Source organism: Lonchura striata, chromosome 2, assembly GCF_046129695.1.
Source record: "Lonchura striata isolate bLonStr1 chromosome 2, bLonStr1.mat, whole genome shotgun sequence".
NCBI classification, from domain to species: Eukaryota; Metazoa; Chordata; class Aves; order Passeriformes; family Estrildidae; genus Lonchura; species Lonchura striata.
Window position 1 is genome coordinate 95,930,862 of NC_134604.1, and position 22,368 is coordinate 95,953,229.

At 37.2% G+C, this 22,368-nt stretch overlaps 2 protein-coding genes across 2 annotated transcripts in view; one reads left to right on the forward strand and one right to left on the reverse strand.

Annotated features, from left to right (window-relative positions):
* The window catches only part of PUDP (pseudouridine 5'-phosphatase), a 67,594-nt gene extending 56,734 nt beyond the window's left edge, over window positions 1–10,860 (reverse strand). The window contains exon 1 of the mRNA XM_021540951.3: window positions 10,714–10,860. Coding sequence (XP_021396626.1) covers window positions 10,714–10,792 — 79 coding nt within the window. The 5' untranslated portion in view covers window positions 10,793–10,860. The remainder of the gene's footprint in view (window positions 1–10,713) is intronic.
* STS (steroid sulfatase) overlaps window positions 10,670–22,368 on the forward strand; it is a 107,112-nt gene continuing 95,413 nt past the window's right edge. The window contains exons 1-2 of the mRNA XM_077781587.1: window positions 10,670–10,744; window positions 11,058–11,847. The gene's annotated coding sequence lies outside the window, so the exon portion shown is untranslated. The remainder of the gene's footprint in view (window positions 10,745–11,057; window positions 11,848–22,368) is intronic.

Genomic DNA, 22,368 nt, shown 5'->3' on the forward strand with positions numbered 1-22,368 from the left:
CCTGAAATGTCAACTCTTGAGGCCAGGAGTTTTGATTAGGGAAAAACAAGGCCTGGTTTAATAAACATAATCCCTATAATCTAGTTTTACTGTTAGATCTCCACTATGCTAAGAGACTTCTTCAACAAATTTTTGACATATCTTTAAGGCATTTTTCTTTGACAACTTCAGAGTTACTGAAGAGCTCCTCATTATCTCAAAATTTATTTAAGTTGAAAGAATCCTGTCCTTTATATACATTCACACACATGAAAAGACATCCCCTGTATCTCTAAAGCTTTAAACAGGAATTGTAGGGTTTTGTATAGCACTGGAAAATTTCCAAACATAAGGAATATTATTTAAAAAGCTCTAGAGTGTGTAAAAGAAAGAGATACCTAGAACAAAAAAGGAATGAACAATATAGAAAACCTAACTCTATAATGAACATTTCAAAGACCTTCTATTTTTGAAAAGTATTTGAGACAAAATCCACACTAACATAACATATCCAAGGAGTGATATCCATATATCCATATCTAATAACTGTAGAATTTAGAGCAATCTCCATAAAAACTTAACAATAAATATAAAATTTAAAAAAAAATCTGATGTTATGACACCTCCCAAGAAGCAAGCAAAGGCAAAACATTCCCAAGGAGACCAAGATGCCATATGAAAACTGCTGTATAAAGTATATTTGCATACATGTGGAAGTATAAACTCTTAAGACACTTAACACTGCCATTACTAAGTGCAGTTACTCCTTGGGGTCCAGTGTATAGATTTTGGAAATCACAGGCTATATGTGCACCCTAGGACCTAGAAACATTCACATCACATGCTATTTCAAGTCTTCTCCCAATATCTGTGCAGACTGCCACCTTTCTCCACCATCCTGCTTTCCCTAGGAGAGGGGTGGTCAAGACAGCAGGAGTGGTGCCACAGCAGACTGCAGGAAGCTCTCCTTTGACAGCAGCTCAGGGGCCAGCCTGGGCCAGGGAGGCTGTGTGTGACAGGTCACAGCCACCCAAAAATTTTGCAGTGGTACAATGTGAGGTTATTGAAAGATACAGATGTTTGTAAAGGTATGAAGACTCCTGTAATAGGCAGCTAAATCATACATCAAAAGTTCTTTAAAACTTAGAATATAATTAGGAAGTAAAGCTGTTTTTTTTTAATCCCTAAAATAGAACTCTTTTTTTATTATTATTATTTTTAAATAGTACAATTGACACTTTATGAGAAAAGGTATAGATGCAATTTTTTTAACCTAAGAACTTAGAATTTTATCTTGTTGCTGTTAATTCCATATACTCACTACCTGCTCTCTAAAACAACTTGCAAAAGAATGAAGGGGAATAGTTCACTTCCATTTTGAGAAAGGCAAAGCCATAATAAGCAGTAAACTATGCAAAATGAACTCTGATTCAAACATTACAAGGAATTAAATTTTGCAGTACTCTAGAACTTGCAATCAACTGACACATAAAACATTTGACATCTTGGAATACACAAACCAGAACAGCAACACCTCTTCTTGCTCTTTACTCCTAGATGCCTTCATCCATGAAAAACAAAAACATTTAAATTAAAAATGGTAGAAGGATAAATATAATAAAAATATGATCTACAACAATAATAACAGTGAAAGTTATTAGGCAGCAGAATAGCAATTAGAGAGACTACAATACCTTAGTGGCCCAAATACTTTCATTTTCCCCATGAAACACTGTTTTTAATTTTTAAAGACTAGAAATTTATTACACTGTGATAAGCTCTTTATGGCTCCATCTCCCCTGAGCCATAAAGCAAAGAACATTTTGTTAGCCCAGTAGTAATATAATGCTATGGAGAAGACTCAGTCCTAGCATGAAAAGTTCCACCATTTCACATGGTGTAATTTTTCCTAATAATGATCTTGTAGTGGAATGCTGACTTTATCCAAGGTTATGTCACTTTACAGGCATGCATGATTATACTCTTCTGCCCTGAAGAGATAGCTGAAAGGAGGTTACTATATGTAAATGACAAAACAAAGAAAGAAAAATATCTTTACCATAGAACAATTTATTCAAATGAAATATATCTCAGTATACTCATGCTCCACCTTAACCCATTAATTTCTTGTACTTCAAACTTTCTGATACACTATAATCCTATTATTGTCATTAAACACACATTATCTTTCACTTTATCCTTCTAGTACAATTTTTTTTTGCTTGCTTAGAAATGTTCCCAAATGACCGGTACCAGTGTCAAACTCATAAAACATCTCAATCCAAAAAATATAATCCCACTTATTACTAGTCAGTAATCAAAGAAAGGAATATTCTATTAGTTTGAATAGGTACTCCGTGTCAGCTTACATTAAAGACAAATGCAGCAATTAAAGCAGAAGATAATTTTGAAGACACAATGTTTCAAAAGATGCCCTGACATAAACAGGCTATTTTCTGTACACTGACAGTGTGAAAGAGAACCTGAGTGAACTCATTTATGCACAGCAGACAATCCATGCCCAGGGCTGAGCAGCTTGGCAGCAAACCCAGTGAGTGCAGCACGTGCAAGCACAGGGCTGCTGCAAAGGGCTAGAACGAGCCCATCCTGTGGAGAGCAAAGGTGACACGGGCCCCTATTACAGCAGGTCAGAGAGCACACATTAATGAGCTGGAAGAATGAGACACTGTGACACTGCCCATATTATATAATGACAAAGGTCATGAGCGCATTCACATCGATGTTAGACAGAAAGACTGGACTGACAAATAATAAAGTGGGCTTTCCTCTTAAATGCCTTACATTACCCTGAGACAAACTGTGAAACTTATCCAAAAGAACCACACACAGGCAGAGGCAATCCAAAAAACAAGCAGCGGAGAAAAAAGCAATGTTTGGAGTGCTAACCCGTAAGTGGTGCCCTGTAACAACTGACGCATGGACCCAGACCGACAGGGAATCTGAATCCTTTATTCAAAGAAACAAGCTGGTTTTGTACACTTTGTCAAGGCACAGTATCTCCTTACATGGTAATTCTCACTATGTGACTTAGCCTATGTTGCCATGTCAGCAGCACACTTTCCGAATGTCCTTCTATGGAGTGATCATGTGCTGTTCACCCGTCTGTCAGCTTCTGGCAGGCTCCTCTCCATAGGGCTCTGCCATGTGGCACCTACTCCCCCAAGGTCAGGTGGAGAAAGCCTCTCTGTGCCACCCTGTGCTCCTTTGTGCCACCCTGTGCTCCTTTGTGCCACCATGGCATTCTGCAGGCACGTGCCACAGCATGTAACTCAATTCTATCCTATCTCTTCCCACAGTGCCCAAAGGAAATAATTCAAGAACTAGAAATAAACTTGCTTCATGAGACACAGTCTATCAGTATTTATTTGATGATTTTTACAAAAATATGTCATATATCTCTAAAGAGAAAATGGAAGAGGAAGAAAAGTAAGAATACATTTTAACAAGAAATCAGCTATTATATATAACAATAGTTTGGAAAAGTACATGAGAAAGAGCAATGTATGCTAGATGAAAGTTTTTTAAAAATGCAGCATCAGATATATTGCCAAACTACTACTGAATATGATATTCATTATAAGAGGAATAAAAAGATTATTAAAAGCTGCACAAGAACAGGAAACATACATAGAGACAGCAACAATTGATACTGTCAACAGGTATGCAACCCTTCAAGAAAAAAAATATTGCTTAAAAAAATTCAAAAAAGTTTTCAGCCATTAAAAAAACGAACTACAAAAGATACATTCTTCACCAGTTATTGAAGCAAAAGAAGCAAAAAACAGAGATTAAAAAATACAGGATGGTTTTCCCCTAAATACAAAAAAATCTTGATGAAGGTTAACACTACCTCAAGAAACTTCAGGTCAGAACGATTTTTTTATTATTATTATCAAAGGCAAAAAGGGATAAGTCAAGGTCAGAAGCCTCTGAGAGAACCACCGTAAGCCACAAAAATTATCTTGGTTATATAATTCTCAGTAGTCCTGTGAAGGAAATTAGTATCAATACAAAGATGTACATAAACATATAATAGGAGCAGCAACAATCATTAGCAGTATCTACTTCATGCCAAAGATGTCCTTAATGAATGCAAATAAAGTTTGAGAGAAGATATTTGACTTAATTGCTTCTGTATTTTTAGTTAGCATAGCTCCTGGCCTTAAAAAGAGCAATGGTCATAGTGTGAAAATTATCATCTCCATTAATGTCTGTTGCCAATATAGAAGAAAAAAAGATAAAAATAATAGCAACCACAATCACCCTTCCTCATCCTCTATTAGAAGCATAAACAGCAGTATTGAAGAGCAGGATTGTGTCTCAGAGAAAATATACCAACAGAATTCAGAGACCAGAAACCACCTTGCCCAAATTAAGATGTTCTGAAAAATTCCACTCTCAAGAGTCCAATTAGCCAACTCACAACAAGGCTACATAAATGAATTACAGCTACTCAGAACAAGAGCTGCAGAACTGGGTCCAAGATGGTACAGAGTATAACTCTTGCCAGTATGTAGAATAATAAATCCTGGGTTGTTAATGCTGTTTTTCTTCTTAAGTAAAAAGAAAATTGGAATACAGCAGCTAGAAATTGTGTTATTATAATGGAAAATTCTATGCACCTTTTCTTTGTGTGAAATTGTGTTCCCTTTATGACACCTTATTATTTACATTCAAAGCAAAATAATTGGAACTTTATACACATGACAGTTTACGTATGCAACAAATCCTTATCACCTACAAACAGATTTGAAAATCTTTTAAGCATAGGAAGAAACTAATTTTTATAAATGGTCAAACTGCTGCATGCACCTCTAAAATCACTAAACAGAACCTTTACACTCCCAGCATTTTCAACACATTCCTCTCCACTTACTACAGGCTCTCTATATAATTTCAGGTGTGTAACAGAAAACAATTGAAAGGGAAATTGGAAAATTCTTGGTATTAACTTGTTTGGCATGCAGTTTCTCTTTTTTATTTATTTTTGTTCTTACTTTACAACCAAATATTTTGGGTCTGGGGCAACTCATAAACAAGCACCAAAAATACATTGCATTTGTGTGTAATTCCTGTACACCATTAAAACCAAATCAATGATCTTTCATCTTGGGAGCATTCCTTGGTTAATTTCTCAAGAAAAAAAAAAAATCATTGTTAATGCTGCCCATGGCATTTTGAAATGTGGTAGCCACTACAGAAATCAAAACCAAAATCCCAGAAAAAAAACCCTGTAGAATGCTGAGCTTACTCTGATTCTGGATTTTTCTAACCACAAACAACAAGCAACCATGTGGACAGGCAAATCAATCACGGGAATAAGAGAAGTCAGACGCTGGGTTAGTATGTTTGTTATGTTCTTGCTGTTAAAATGTTAGCTTTCAAGCATTATGACAAATTTTATTTACTGTATTTATGGTTAGTTAATTCTCAATGAGGAGTTGTTTTGCTTATGTCCAAGATTTGATCATGAAGCATCAATAGGGTATTCTAATCCAATAATATCATTAATCTCTACTTTTGCAACAAATTTCAAATACTGAACACAGGGGCAAGAGAATATTTCCCTTCCCTCTTTGTTCCCAAAATCAGATGGTAAGTGAGAATGACAGGAAAGTAAGTTTCCATTACACAGAAGCAGAAAATAGGCTTACAAAGATTGCCAGGTTATAGCCTAAGAAGGTTAATTCCTGCACTTATGGCATAACATAGATCAATCTAGAGAGGAGTGACGTTTAATTGAATTGGGGTTATTTGCTTGGATGAAGAAGAAAAAGAAAGTTGTTTTAAATAAAAGAGAGGATTCACATAAGCAAACTCCACCATGGAACTCTCATCAGTTTTCTTGTAACAGCCATCTCCTAGGCAACGTGCAATAAAATGAAAGTAAGAGTACATTTTTGACTTCTAACCTTGTGACAATGAGTAGGTAACACTGGGGAGAAAGAAAACATGCTGAAATTCTTCTGAATCTCACAACACTACAACAAATTTAACTGCAAGCTAATTTCTTCTGTATTATAGACCAGAGATGACCTGTCTGGCCAGCCATGCAGAAGTGCCTTAGAAGTGGCACAAAACACAGCAGTCTTCACACAAAGGAGACAGTGGCTACAAAAGTAGCAACTTCTGATCTCAGTTGCCTTAACTACTTTTCATCCCTCTGGAAATGGTCACAAGCTGGCATATCTGTGCCTGTGCAGTCCAACATGACTTTGAGTTATGGTGAAGCTATCTTGCAAAACTAAGCTACTTTAGGAACCATCTCTCATATTTGAACACACTGATTTTTCTCATGTAAAGATACACTTTTCCAACACTAAGGGGCACTGACAAGTATAATAATTTACATTAAATGATCCCTACTCCAAAGAGAAATTTAAACAAAAATAAACACATGAGTAAACTTCCTATACTAAAGTGTCATGCTCATTGCATGTTAGTTTAGCTCTAGCTAAGCTTTAAGCATAATACTAAGAAATATCTTATCTTTACAGCCATTTTCCTAAGTTCATTTGTCAGTTGGGAAAGGTTAATACTACACATGTAGCTTGTAGAGAATTTTAAATGTTTTCAGACCCCTATAAGTTTAAGCACTGATCATCAAAGGCAACATTCAATCCTATTTGTTTTTTGATACTAGGGTAGCTATTGGCTACAAGTATATAACAAAACTACTTTTCATAGCTTAAAAATAAACCAATGCAGTAAGTTTATACGATAGATCCTGGAGGGAATTACTATTTATTTGTATATTTTATACAAGTTAAATAGATTTTTCCTTCTATATCTTTAGCACTGATTTTTTATGCTTTTACAATATGCTAAAATGCCAGGATCTAAACCGTACAACTGTAACAATAGGGTTTATTTAGGAATCAAATATCTCTAGTTGTTGTTGTTGCTATTATTATTATCTGTTATCCCTGCACTATGTGTTGGATAAGTGCATAAGTAGGTTTAATATATTTAATATTATTAAATATTTAATTATTTTTATTTAATTTATTTATTATTATATTTAATTTATTAAAATTTAAAATATTTTAATATTTTTAACTATACCACACACTAGCAGTTAGAACAGTACTCTTCTGTAGGAACAGACTACTACATTTTAAGAAAAAGCAATCTACTATTCTCAGCATTTAATGTCATTATTTGCTGTAGGAAATCAAGTAGAAAATTTACTTAAGAAATGTAATGCTTTAATTGAAGTGCTGAGAGGTTTTGTTGTGGTTTTTTGTTGTTGTTTTGGGTTGTTTTTTTAAAAAGTACAGCAGTACAACAAAATTTAAGAAGTAGTTATTCCCTTTCCTCTGATTTCTACTACACAATGCACCACTAATCAACTATGATAATTAATGAAGCTGCATGAGAGGGTGATCAGTCACTGGAACCAGCAGTCATCATGGCACCAAGGCTGTTAGAGTACAAGGAACATTTGGACAATGCTCTTAGTCCTCTGTTCTAGCTTTCAGAAGTCCTGTGAGGAACTGGACTCAATGGTCCTCATGTTGTGGGAAGAGATGGGATGGAGCTGAGCTGCAGGCTGAGGCATGCACCTGCAGAAGCACATGGCAGCACAGAGCTGACCTGACCTTGGGAGGAGGTATCAGACAGACCCTTACAGAGTGGAGCCTGCTGGTAGCTGACAGCCGGGTGAACAGCGCGTGATCACTCCTAAGATTCTATCCGAGAGCTCAAAGGGAAAGATTAGGTAATAAAAAAAAAAAAAAAAGGGAAGGGTAGATTGCATTGATTAGAAATGCAGAACAAGGCGGCTGACAGACGGGTGAACAGTGCGTGATCACCCCTAAGATTTCATCCAAGAGCTCAAAGGGAAAAATTAGGTAATAAAAAAAAAAAAAAAAAAAAAGAAGTGTAGATTGCATTGATTAGAAATGCAGGGAAAAAAACAGTGTTAAATAACCTTTGAAACAATGATACAGAAGGACTCTGAATGGAAGGGTTGAAGGAGTTCCACAGGCAGTTCAGAGGCAGTAACTTCTGTGTTGAAAGCAAGCTGATACATCAAGGTGCAACTCAAGGACAACTTAATCAGCCTCAATTATGTTATAGAGGGAGGGGGGAGATTAAATATCAGCTGATCAGACTCAGTAACACTTTCACACAGATAGGCTGCAGGTTTTATACGGTAACACTTGGGATTGTTTCCAAAGTCAGAACCTTGTGAACACCTCAGACCTCGTTTAAGGACTTGACACTGACAAGGATTTTGGAAATCTTTCTATCAGAAGATATCCTACCTCCCTTAATCAGAAGGAAGTATGTCAATTACAGAAAGCAAGTTCATGGCACTTTACATCATGATGCATTTAATGCTCAATTTTTCTCATTATTTATAGATAAATTTATATTTGTTCTGTAAAATCAGTATGGTTTAGGTAAAAACATCTAAAAATAGTCACGTACATTTGCAGACACTACTTTGTTCAGAAAAAATTTTGCCAAACCTGAAGTTTCAGATTCTAAAAATTGCAATCAGATTTCTAAATTTGATTCTAAACTATGCAAAAAACCAACCACTAAAAAAGTGTCATAATAGATATTCAATACCAAAACTTTTATTTGTGCCCTTTGAAAGGAAGTACATTTGGGCCATTTCTGTAGCATCTTGAAATATGTATGTTATTCATTTTATCACCACCAATGTGACACATTAAAAATTTAATAAGAAAATTATGGGGTTCTTACACAGGTTAACATCAATATGAACATTTGTCTCATTCAGATGATTTACAGTAGGAAGGTTGGGCAGAGGGAATCTAATTTGTGTATGTCTTGTATCACTCTTTCTCCCAAATTATTCCAAATTTCTTGAAACATTTAGGCATTTTGGGAAAGTCCAAGCAGTCTCCTGACTGCCTATTTGCCTCCCAAGTGTCACTGCTCATCATGAAACAAATAGGCTCACCAAGATTGTTAAACATTTCATAGTATTCAGAGGCTGAAACATACTGAATTCCTCTGAAATGAAGTGCACATAATGAAAATCACCAAGGTAGTGTCGCTTTTACACCTCTGTACTAGAAAGTACTTGAAGAGTATTTTTAGTCTAATTCCTAGCAGCTGAAAGATTTCTGAAATACAATATATACTTTATATGTAACTTTTTAAAATAGAAGAAATCACATACATGTATCATTGTCATTACTGTCCTGTTAAGGTGACTATTGTCTGTGTGAAGATGATTTCCAGCTTCTGATAAAGAGCAGCAGTAACTAAAAAAAAAGCTTCCCTGAAACTTCTAAGAACAAAATTAAAATAACTGGTTCTAGATTATAAGATTACACACACGTACTCCCAGGCTGTTTGAGATTTCAGTGATTAAGTTAAAAATGCAACTAAAATCTAAATGCAAATCACTCACTGTTTTGCATAGCATAGCCATTTTTGTTTTAAAAAGTAAACGTAGATGACCTTCACCTCTTATAGCCCTGAAGGAGGGAAAAGCTCACGTTTCTTGGAAACACAATGTAATTCATCAAACTTCACAGCAGTCTTCAGGTGCAACAATTGTTGCAGTTCTGCAACAATTCAGGTTTCGCAGAAAGAAGGCACACATCTCACACCTTTTAGGGATTCACCTATATCCAGAACTGTTTCCTGTGTGATAACTCACATTAACTATTTCAAAAACTAAGTCCCATGCCTAAATATTCCATTATTCCTCACCAGAGAGTTCTGATTCAGCAAATAGTTAAGAGCAGACTTAAAAACTGTCCTAGTTATAGCGACTATCCAAACATCAAGATCTAATCGAGCTGCAGCACGGGAATCATCAAGCTACAGAGTAACCCTGCAAAGCAGAAAGTCTACTGATACCAAAACTAAGAGAAAACTATCAGAGTGGTTTACAGGCTCATCAGCTGGAGAAGGCAGCGCTACAGGCTGCCGAGCGCTGTCCTGCCCTCCGAGACACGCTGCTCCCGGCCCGGGGGATTCTCAGCCCCACGCTGCATGCCCGTCCTGCTCCCTGCCCGCTTTCCCTGGCTCTCAGCCCCACGCTGCACGCCCGTCCTGCTCCCTGCCCGCTTTCCCTGGCTCTCAGCCCCACGCTGCATGCCCGTCCTGCTCCCTGCCCGCTTTCCCTGGCTCTCAGCCCCACGCTGCATGCCCGTCCTGCTCCCTGCCCGCTTTCCCTGGTTCTCAGCCCCACGCTGCATGCCCGTCCTGCTCCCTGCCCGCTTTCCCTGGCTCTCAGCCCCACGCTGCATGCCCGTCCTGCTCCCTGCCCGCTTTCCCTGGCTCTCAGCCCCACGCTGCATGCCCGTCCTGCTCCCTGCCCGCTTTCCCTGGCTTTCAGCCCCAGCCTGCCCACGGCCACCCCCGCCTCGCTCAGCCTCCGCCAGCCAGAGCAAGCTCTCGCTCAGCCCCGGCTCCGCTACTCTAAGGCGAAATCTGCCCCCGCAAGGCAGCAAGTAGCGGAAGCAGGAGAAGGCATTAACTGGTTTCCTGTTGCTTCAATCCCTTCACTCTCCTTTTAGCAGCGCCGCCCGGGGCGTTCTGGCTGCTCGCCCGGAGCGGGGAGGCCGTGAATGAGCAGCCACAGCCGGCGGGAGGCGGAGGGGAAAGGGAAGGGAAGGAGGCTGCCCGCCGCCAGCTGCAGCCCCTCGCCGTCGGGGCGGGCGGGCGGGGCGGAGCGGAGTGGGACCGGCCGTGCAGGGGAGCGGGGTTCGCGCTACGCACCCAGCAGCAGCCCGTCCATGTCAAAGATGACGTGAGTGACCGGGCGCAGCGCGGCCGCCGAGCAGGAGGAGGCGGCCATGGCGGGCGGAGCGGGCGGAGCGCAGCGGAGCCGGGGCGGATGGAGCCCTGCGGGACTGGCCAGGCCGGGAAGCTGCCGGGGAGGTCGGGCTGGGACTGCGGTTTATAGCAGCACCCGGGGCGGGCCGGGCCGGGCCTGCGGGACCTTTGTTCTGGCTTGTTCTGCTTTTTAAGCAAAGTCCATTGTTCTGCTTTTTAAGCAAAGTCCATTTTTCTACTTTTTTAAGCAAAGTCCATTTCTCTTCTTGGGGCCTCGTCTCTTGCAGAACAGCGCTTCTTGCCCAGAGAGGTTGTGGAGTCTCCTCTGAAACATTCAAGAACCATCGGGATGCAATCCTGTGCAGTGCGCTCTGGGATGACCCTGCTTAAGCAGGGAGGTCGGCCCAGACGACCCACGGTGGTCCCTTCCAACCAGACCTATTTTGTGATTCCTAAATCCTATTTGGTGCTGCTGGCGGGAAGTACAGAACAGCTGCTCTCAAGTTGACCTGTTAGGCAGTGTCTCTTCTATGTGCCTGTGTAGAGATTTGCAGGCGTGCTATTACCACCAGGCTATAGTTGAAACAAAAAGATGTAAATCTGTCTAAAATTGCGAGGGAAGAGTAAAGTAATGGAGAGAAAAAAATCTGTGAGGAAGAAGGTAATCTATCTCTTTCTTACAGGCTGCTGAGTGCAAGAATGGTTAATTGAAAGATGGTTTGGGTGTTGTATGTTTTTTTCTGAACATTCAAGGAATTCTGAAGTTCAAGAAACAAGACTGTTCTTAAATTGAAATAAAATCTTCCTGCATGGACACATAAACCGATTTTTACTGGGCAGTTGGGAGGGAAAGAGGGCCCCTACTGCCTCAGTTTTCCCTTTTGTATTTTTTCATGCAGGTAACTCTCCACTGGGCATCAAGATCATTGAAGCAGCAGTTGCAGAGGCAGACATGAAAAGAGCAGTATCGGGCTCCCAAGGTGACATACTGGCTTGAAGATGTGTACTGCCATGCCATTCTGTGTGAGGGCAGTGGTTAGTTGCAGCCTCACATGGGGAGTCCTGTCTCATTTGTAGGTAGGCCTTGCAGCAATTCCTTTTTCCTAACAGTGCCTTCATTTGAATTGGCAATGCTTCATCATTCTATCATTTAGTGGGGGCTTTGAAAGCCTTAACTATAGGTGTCACGTAGCTATATTTGAATTTTAATTTAGGCTTGTTAAGCATCTTACCTACCCCCAAAACCTATCCCTTGCAAGTACATTCACTCCACATGTATGTGAAATGTAGATACAGAATTCTCCTGACACCTTCTCCTATTTGCGAAATAAGACAAAACATCCTTAGCCTTTACTTGTAACTTTTGAATAATAAAACTTGACTTTCAAACAATATTTTTTGAGCTTTGGGTTGATTTTCTCTTTCTTGTCTCATTCTGTAATGATAATGCTGCTTAGGCCATGTCTGTGTAGGGATAGGAAGAGGATTGTGCACAGTACCTTCAATGTCTTTTAAAAATTCCGTGTGTAGTCATGAAATTGGTTCCTGTGTAGATTTAAGAAAATGGCTTCTGAGCTTTGAGGGGTTTTTTTTTGTAACCTTACAATATATGAGTGTTAAAAATGCCTACGGCTGTTTTGTTTCTGCAATAAACACTGTGCAACAAGTCAATAATCCAGTTTTGTTTCCAGCAAACATTTATAGTTTCTTTTGTAGCACACTTAGGTGGGAGCATAGCTAGAATCAATAGAGGTAAAATCATAAATACAGTAGGTCAAAAAAGGTGTTAACCTCTTAAAGATAATTAAAAATCAGTAATTTCGATAGTTATAATGGTATTGTGCTGTCCTAAGAAAGAATGTGAATCTGCTCTAAGAGACAAACATTTAAAGAGGATGGGTAATGATGTTGTATGACAATGATACCTGAGGTAAATTTATTAACTTTCTAATTAGCAGGTATTCTAAAAATCTGTTTTTTAATTGTATATGTGGTGACAGAGTAAAACCTTTATTTGTTACTCAATAGATGTAGATTTTTCTTGTTACCTTTATCTATTATTCTAATTAGAAAAAAGTATTTGATCACAACTTCCATTGCTTCTAGCTCCTAAAAAAGGGGAAAAATCACTATTTTTAGTATGTAAATTCCCAGTTCATCTGAGAAAACAAGGGTTTTGCAAAACTTTTGAGTATTTACAGTGGAAATAAGTAATAGGCAATCTATGTGAAAGTAGCCCACAAAATTAAAGTATAATACATAAGCCAAACATTTTTAGGGTTAAATGGTCTGGGTTATAAATTCTGAGGTACACGTTTCAAGACTGTCACATTGCTGACAGGCTGATGACCTCAATTTGCTTTCCTTTGCTCTGGCTCATCAGTGATAATCAGTGTAATGTTAGCTTACTTGATTCTTCAAAGCTGTGTTCAAACACAGGAAAATCTTCCCAAGATAGAAAACTGTTTAGGTTTACTCTATGTAATTAAGTCTTTTTACTAACAGAATGAAATGAAAAGTCCAAGCAACATGGTGGAGCATAATTTTCTAAATACATAAGAAATTGTGCTGATCTAAGTTTTGTTTCAGCTGTCTTAAATATCTGTATCTAATGACTCACTAGCAGTATTTTGTTTTGTTGTTATTTTTTTCTTGAAAGGGAGTGAAAATTTGATTTTGAGACTTTGATATTAAGAATTGTGGAATTGACTTTTTGTTTACTACCGTTTTGTATTACTTATTTGAAGCTGACTTTGAGTTATGAGGATTTCAGTAACTTTAGAGTTGTGGGAAGCATATTGTAGTTGAGGTGCAGTAACCATGAACACCAATAATTAATTATATTCCTACAAACCTGATGTATGCCTATTGAGAAGAATGAACTTGGATGCAATAATTAAGATGTAATTCTATAACTAAACTTGAATCCTGGAAAGTCTGAAGAACACAATTTTAACTTCATGTAAATTTTTAAAATTAATGTTGCTGTCTGGGCATACAACAAAGCAGATATATGCTGTTGTAAGATACATATATATCTGGATGTCCAGGTTTTTAAACACCTGTAAATTAGCTGCCTGTAGGTAGCCCCACTTAATGCCAAACAAGTCTATTTTCTCTGGTTTTGTAATAATATGCTAAAATCTCATAGGTTTATTGTTCTTGAATGTGAGATAAAGTGAAAATACTCAGGTGCTGTGGGGTTATTAAGTACTCAACACAGTGTTTTATGTACTAGGTTCTCTTAACCATTTTTTAACTTCTATATTTGTTTGAGTTTTCTTTACTTTGAGACTGGAAGTTTTGTACCTTACTGAAATGTATGTGACTGTGTTCTTGGAGAGTAAAAGCTTCAGAATATGCTTAAGTGTTTTCATAGGTAATACATTTGATTCAATAATTGCAGTTTCCTTTTTCACTATTTCTTATAGTGCTCAAAGCATGGATTCACTTACCTATTTTTTTATGCCATATGCCATTCATAGGAGCATCAGGCACTATGTGTTTCACACAGAAATGACTGATTTTATTTCTCTTTTTCTGCAGGCACCTTGACAAAGAGAATAAACAGATTATAATTGTTTTGGTTTGAATATTAAAAAATAATCTAAAGATTTGAATGAATCCACTAATTTAAAAGCTTTCATAATGATTTACATAAACAGCTGTTAAACCCACTATTAGTAACAAATTACTTAGAATTATTTAGAATTTAATGTAAAATCAGTATCAGCTGAGATTCTCAACAGTTGCTATAGTTAAGCCTATAAGCCTTAAGAAAATGAAACCCCTCTCAGTGCTGGATATCACCAAACATGAGCTTTTGACCTTAAGATTATGACTTAGGTAAATTGTATTGTTTCAGTTCGTGTTTTTATAGGTTCAAAATGGAAGATGACCATATATCTTAAAGCAATTAAATAGTACCATGGAACTTCTGATCTAGTTCATGTTTTATTGATTACATAAGTTAAAAGGGTGTATATGCTCTTTTAATCAATCACATGTGTCTTCTCTCAGCCAAGCAAGCAGGGGTAGGAGAGCCATCTGTTTTCTAGATTTTGATATTGACAACCAGTTACAAGTGAGATAGTTACAAAGGCAAGGAAGATGATGTGTTATGCTGCAGGAGAATGAAGTGAAGATATGTGTTACATGTGTTCATCTCAGTAAATTTAGATGAGGCACTGTTCATTTTTATGTGCCTATTGCTGTACTTATTGGTGGGATTGTACAACAGAAAAAAGTTTCTGAATCTGGGAAAGGAAGCCTTAATATCCTGCTTTAGGGCCATTATTGCTTTTGTTAAGGTCACTGAGAACCATTTACTCTCCTTTATGGATTGTGATTTAGCTTGTTGACATACTATTTGGTATTCTAATAAAATATTGGCTGCACACAGGCAAACTTCAGGTAATTAGCAGTGTCATTGTAATGAAAATCCTAAAGTTCCTAATGGCTAGGTTCTGCTTAGCTTTAAACTATCAGAAACATTAGGTATTATATGATATGAAGTATTGTATCCTGCTTTATTTTTCCTGTGATATGGGTTTGCTGTAACTTTTTTTTTGTTATGGTGCAACTTTATTTATCTAACCTCTCATTGTTTCTGGAACCTGAAATATTTTTTATTAACTTGGTTTTGTCTTGTCTTGTCTTGTCTGCGTGTGGATTTAATTGCTTTTTTGTTCATTTTACTAGTTTGATTGTTACAGATTAATCAAAATGTTTTGTATTTCTGCTGTCATGTTCATGTGGAATGCACATTCTGTGAACCTTTCTGAGCAAGTCATCTATCACTTGGTTGCTGGCAGTAAAGGTGAAACTGAATGCAGTCACCCTTCCAGTGGTTCCTTTCAGCCTTGGGTTCATAAGCTCAAACATTTCAAAGGCCGTGGTAATTAGATCTTCCGATGGAGAAGAGAGAGAAGTAATTGTGATTCTCAGGGTCACAAGGTCTCAAATCCACTGATCTGTAATCCTGCTTGCTTCATGTTTGGGTTTCATATGCATGTTCCCTGCTTGGGATGCAACAAGCTGGGGAGTTGAATCTGCAGAGCTCAGACATTCTGCCTACTCTGGAGCTGTGTGCCCTTAAAAATGTGTATCCATTGAGACGAGTTGAGTAGAAAAAAATGAACTGGCTGACACTCAGCCCAGAATGGCTGCATGATCAGGAAGAACATGCTGACAGCCTGGGAAGTGCAGGGAGGCAGCTGGAGGCCAGCTATCATACAGTACTCTGACCTTTCTTTCTTTGAAGTATTTCTCAGCTTCTAGAGTTATCTAGGCAGAAAAGCAATAGTACTGTACTGATACGTATGAAATAGCAACTCTGATCAGGAAGCAGAAATGGTGCAGAGGGGCAATGCCAAGCAGAGTTAGCCAGCTTCTTGAGTCCCTATTGCCACAGAATTGTATTAGACATCCAGGCTGTTCCTTACCATGGGAGTTGGGTCTTCTTTGGCTCCTGGAGCTAGTGTGCTTCTCAACCCAGTCATAATTTAATTTTTTGAATTCTCTTGCCCCAGAAGCTACTGCCCTTTTCTCCTCCCATGTACAGACACACAAATGTACTGGTAGCATACCTCAGAACATGCTCTTGTGTACAGGCAATGGCAAATAGGCTTTGTGACCACTATGTAAGGCACTGAATAATTTTTGGGTGAGTAAATAGTTCCATTACTAGGCTGTCTACTTACTTTAAGTTCAGCTTATGCTTACTTTTCTTAAGGAGTGAGGTTCAGTGTATTGTAGCAAAACAGATAAGGAAATGATATAGCTTAATTTCTTATTTTAGACTTTAAATTGAAATGTTCTTTGTAGAAGACCAGTAACAGACACTTGTTTTCATAAAGCATTTAAAAACAAGGAATACCACTTGTAAATACTGATACAGTTAGATGGATAGATATTAGGGATACCTAGAAGAATGCAATGAAGTGCAAGTATTGTCAAGCCAATCAGGCCCTGACTTTTTCCCCTAAGACAGATGGCTCCACTTAATCAGGTAATCTCAAACATTTCACCTTGATTTCTGTATGGTGAATGATTGCTTACACTGATACTACAGGTTTGAAAGAGTCCTATATTTCCATTTCATGTACTTACATATAGGTAAGACCACAAGAGACATTCAAGATCTAGATGAATTCTTTGCAATAGAATTGTATAGGCTTAAAATATTTGTCCAGACATTATGCTTAAAATTTTCTGAATCTTTCTGAATCTTTTGCTCTGTTAGGATAGCCTGTGTTTTTCCTCTACTCTTCTTTTTTTTTTTTTTTTTATTTTACAAATTTCATTTCTTTATTCTCTTGTTGTAAGTTACGCTTTCTGAAGCTTTTAGTAGTTTGATTGCTCTTCAGCATTTTAGGTTTTCTGTATCCTTGGAGCAGTCCTGCATGTGGGTATATTTATTGTAGCTATGGGGTTTATAAATGACAAATAGAAAGTAAATTTTTGCTATTAGACTGCCTTCTTAGTCCCATCTAGATCAACATCTTTGAATTAACATAAGAGCTGAATTACTGTTTTTGTCGTAGTTTGGTTTTTACTGCTGATTAGTCAGGTTGTTCCCCATGTTGTGCCATGCCAAAAGCTCAAAACTTTTGTTGCTGTTTGTCCCATTTAAAATTTTCTTTATGGTTCACTTCTATATGTAGTTTCACTAATTAAGAGGAGTCAGTATCATGCTTCAGTGAAAGAGATCAGGGACAGTATCTCTAGCCCATTAAGAACTTATTACCTCTTCATACAGTTCAAAATCTCTTTGCGCATTTTTAAGTATGAAAAACTACTATCTTGTAAGCCTAATGAGGCAGATATCTGCAAGAATCTGTGCTACAGAATGAAGTGTTGTATCCTTGTTTCAGAAATGTTATATGTGTCATTTAGACCAGTGACTGCTACAAGCAGAACAGAATAAGTGTTATATTAATGACTATGTTTGACAGCCTGGCTTCATAATCTGTTTTTCACTGATTTTTCCTTTTTATGCTAATAGTTATGCTCTCATCTGGAAAAATTAGACTAATACAATTTTTCAAAAGCCATTAACAAGACTTTTAATATTAAGATGGCTATGTATCCTAATGTGCCATGCCAAAACTAAGCTTTTGTTGTGGTCATGTAATGGGGCATGGTTAGGATGTATTCTGGAGTTGCAGATCATGGAGGAAAGCCTATAGGTTTCAGAGGGCATAGGGCTTCACTCAGGATGTGGCATTTTTGTCAGCAAGCATCAACTAGGTGAACTTTCTGAAGTTGGTGGAAATAAGCTAAAACTTTGGCTGATTTCAATTTTTCAGTATTCGGATGATTGTTGATTCTTGAAGGACCTGACAAAGTGTGGGGAAATTAAAATCCGTGTGCTTTTTCTGACTTCATTACCTCCAGGAAATAAAATAAATGATCTTGTAGATAAATGAAAAATATTTTTCCTACCTGTTTAAGCCCATATTTGTTTAAAAATCTTGTTCTGTTTATGACTCACAGTAGCTTAGACCAGTATTATTTGATAGTCAGAAACTATGGTTATAGCAACTAAAAAACCTGCATCTTTATTCTTGCATGGCATAGCCAACATGTTCTTCAGCTAAACTCCCATATGTAAGTCTTAACAAAAGTTAATCACAACCATTTAAAAAACCTTTAGACCAAAACCTTTAGACAGTGTCATAGAGTTCTATGTACAAAAGCTTTTGGGACTTCCTCAGACCTGTATAAAGTCCTCTGCAATCCACTGATTTCACAAGTTCATGCAGTGATTTTCTATCAAGATACCTACATGACTACACAATTTTCAAAGGGAAACTTGCCAATGTTTTTTTGGACTAAGCTGAAGAATGAAGTTTAAGCATCTTTTCTCACTGAAGGTTTTTTTTTAATGTTCTCTAGAATTCTATAACCCTATTTGTACATAGTCCCTAGAACAGCAAAACTGTTATGTTATGTTAAAGTGTCTTTCAAAAATATCCTTTGAAATTAGCTTTATTCCTTGGGCTTCACTATGATAAGAGAAATTAGCAAATACCCTTTGTTTCATCTTAGCTCTGTTGCTGCTATGGTTCATTTCAATCTAAGTAAAATACAAGTTTGTATTAGATTTATGCAGAAGCCGAAGCATTTACACATGCACCAACATCCAAGCAGGCTAAGATAGCAGTGTATCATGCTTTGTTTTTACCAAGACTTTGTATTGTACATGTAGATGAACATTTAGTAGTGTGGTAAAGTTGGATCCTAAACTTCTAAAACTTTGGCAGAGATGTTTTGATGAACTGAAACAAAAGGTCTGACTTGATGCAGCTCTATTTTACCACTAAATTCCAGTAAATTGAGTCATGCATCCTTCTCCTCCTTTTCATCCCAAACACTAATTAAAACCATAATTTCCTTTACCTGTTCAATGAATTGAACTCTTTATACATATGAAAATTTATAAATAAATCACTAGATACTGACTCCCAATTTGTGACCAGAAGTCCGAAGTACCTTAAAAAATAATGTTTCTAACATATTATAAAAGAAAAAAAAAAAATGGACTCTGTTCATATCCGACTCTGTGTGTGTTTCTGTGTGGAAAAAGAAACCCAAACCACAAAAACACCTGTTGGCCAAATTAGAGAATATAATCCATTAAGTAACATGGATCATTGGAGAATACATTATTGGGTATTGGGTGACATAGTGCTCTGTTGGCCATGCCTAAATGCAGCCTCCCTGTTGGCATTTCAGTTTTCATTCCTGCTTACACTTTGAAGTCAGCAAATAATTGTCACTTTAGCACCCTTTAGTGATGTTTAATCAAACACAGAAAAGAAACCCAAACAAACAAACCCCCTCTATTCAGTCTTCATTCAGTACTCAAATTTAAACATGAGAGGATGTTTTTGTACTCATTACCTCATTGTAATTTTTTGCATACTGTTATAGTTAGAATGAATAGATCTTTATACACTGCATTTTGGTTTTCCATATTGAATGCCTTAAATTGTCATGCTAATTCGCATAGACAAGTCCGCTTTTAATTAATTTTATCCATATTTTGTCATACATATCCTTGTTTTGTCATTATTTTCTTCTAATTTACAAATCATAAGGTTTTGAACGAATGTAAATAATAATTTGTTTTAATAAAATTTACTGTAAGTAGTTATTATTATTCATTTAAGAGCTGCAGTGTATGTATGTAACAAATGTGTTTTGTCAGTGGATGTTGCTTCTCATCTGTTGTATCTCTAGTACTGCTCCTTTTGTCCATGTACTGGGATTTTTTAATACCTTCTAAAATATTATTAATCTCAAAATAGAATTAATCAAAGGGATTAAAAATTAATTGGCTGTTTATTTTAGAGAGAGTGAGAAGATTTTTTAAAAATGTTTTTTATATTCACTTACTAAAGCTCTGAATAAATGCAAGACAATAGTGCAGTTTTTCAAAGGCTTAAGATAGGGCTAGCATTTCCTACCAGCATTTGAGATAGAGAAAAGGTTGGCAATTTAAAATTCTTTTAAATTTGTTAAAGTGGAATGTTATATTAAAATAGAAGAAAAATGCAGATGAAAGCTCAGGACAAGCTGTACTGATTTCCCGAACCACAGAAAAATATAATTTAAACTTTGCATTTAAGCAGCTCTTAACAAAATCTTCATTCAATTTGATTTCTCACAGTTATCGTGAGCTCTTAGGTTTTGTCTGGAAGAAAAGTAAAATTTCATACTTTGGTTTTAAGGTTTGGATTCCATTAAGTTTCATCAACAGTGGTTGTCACACATCTTTGGACATCCATCTTTCTCTTCCTGATCAAATTTTCTCATGACAAATACATAAATTGGGGTGAGGAGGACAATAGCTGAGAAGGAAGGTAATATGTCAACTAGGTAGGACTTTTTGAAGTCCTTTAATGAATGATTTTTCACGTTAGGGTCCTTGGGCTTTCTGGAAGCAGTCAATTTCTGGGTGCACATATGGTTTCTGAGACAATGCATATTAGAGAAACCAGGATGGGCTGTAGTGTATTTATAAAGAGACAATCTCAAAATATTCTGTGCCTCCAGTGGAAAAGTTTGAAAAATGCTGCTCTGAAATTATACTTTAAAAGGTGTTTCAGTGTAGTTTGTATAAAATTGCTATTTAGATATTCTGTAGGAATGCTTCCCTTGTGTACAAAAGGCAGAAATGTACTTGAGATTCTGGTGCAGCCCTTGTTTTCTGTAAGAGACAACTTCTCACTTGGAAAATTTAAAAGGTTTATTAAACCTTAACTAAAATACAACAAAAGGACTACATAAGGAAAAAATTTACAGTGCTGGGAACTGCCCTTGTGGGCACCACGTGGCCGGTTCATCCTTAAGATGGATGCTCAGTCTTTTCCACTCCTGGAGGTTGCATCAGCCAAACTTGACCCTTCCTGAAGTCTGTCAGGCAACTCTTCTCTGCCATTTATCAGTGGAGTCTGCTTTTTTGCAACTTGATTGGAGGGTTAGGTGTTGTCATGCCATGCCCCCCCAGCAACAAGCTTTTCTGTTCCCAACTGTCCCTTGTAAGGGGCACATGTGCACACCTTCCTTCTACCTGTCCTAGACAGCCCAGGCTGTCTGATGGCAAAAATACAGAGGAGGTGGAAAAGGGAACTGTGAGGAGAACAGAGGACAACTAAACAACAAACTACAGTAATGCAACTATACAGCAATAAAGCTTCTCTTCATATTTACACAATATTTATCCCTTAATTGTGAGAGCCAATCATCTCACTATCCATCTATAGCAGTTTCCAAAAATACAGTGCAAATTCACAAAGAAGTCTTACAGGAGATCTTCAGTAACAAACTAAAACAAGCATCCTGGTTAGGCATATCAATATATCCATTATGAGAACATGCTGAAATTGTTTCGTACTAGTGAAGCAGTGTCTTAAAAAGAAATCCTGTCAGTGTTGTATAAATTGTCTTTTTCAGTGTAGTCTTTCTTCCCCTCCACTCTTCTGTTTCACTTCACATGACTGGACTTTGTACCCATATACTGATAAGTGCACAGCCATCTTGTTTGTATAGGAGAGGCAAAAACTGAAACAATTCTGTGCTGCAAGGTAAAACACCCTTTCTGCCCCAAAGTTTGTCACTTATGTAGCTTATATTGTAAACATTGGGGTAATGTATAGTTAGAGTTCATATTCTTTCACAGCTCAAAAAAATTCTTCATGGAAAGAAGTTAGCAATTATGAAAAATAATAACATGTTCAGTGTTGTCTTTTCTGCCTTAACTTAATACAATGTATTTTTTACAATGAAGAAGAGATTGCTGAAACCATACACTTATGTCTATAAGATACTATCAAATATAATGGCAAATTATTTTGTACCAGAATGCACTTTGTTATTGGGTATTGCAATGGAGCAGAACATTCCCTGCTTTGAACAGATTTTTAAAGAGTGTAAGCATTACTTTAATTATGAAAGCATTTTGAAGAAAATAGGAAGCAGGGTCTTTATGAACTGGAAGATTTTCCAGCTGTGCCACAGCAATTTTATCTTAGCACTTGAGGTCTGGCTGTTTAAAAAGTAATGTTAAAAGTGTATGTAATTTTGATTATG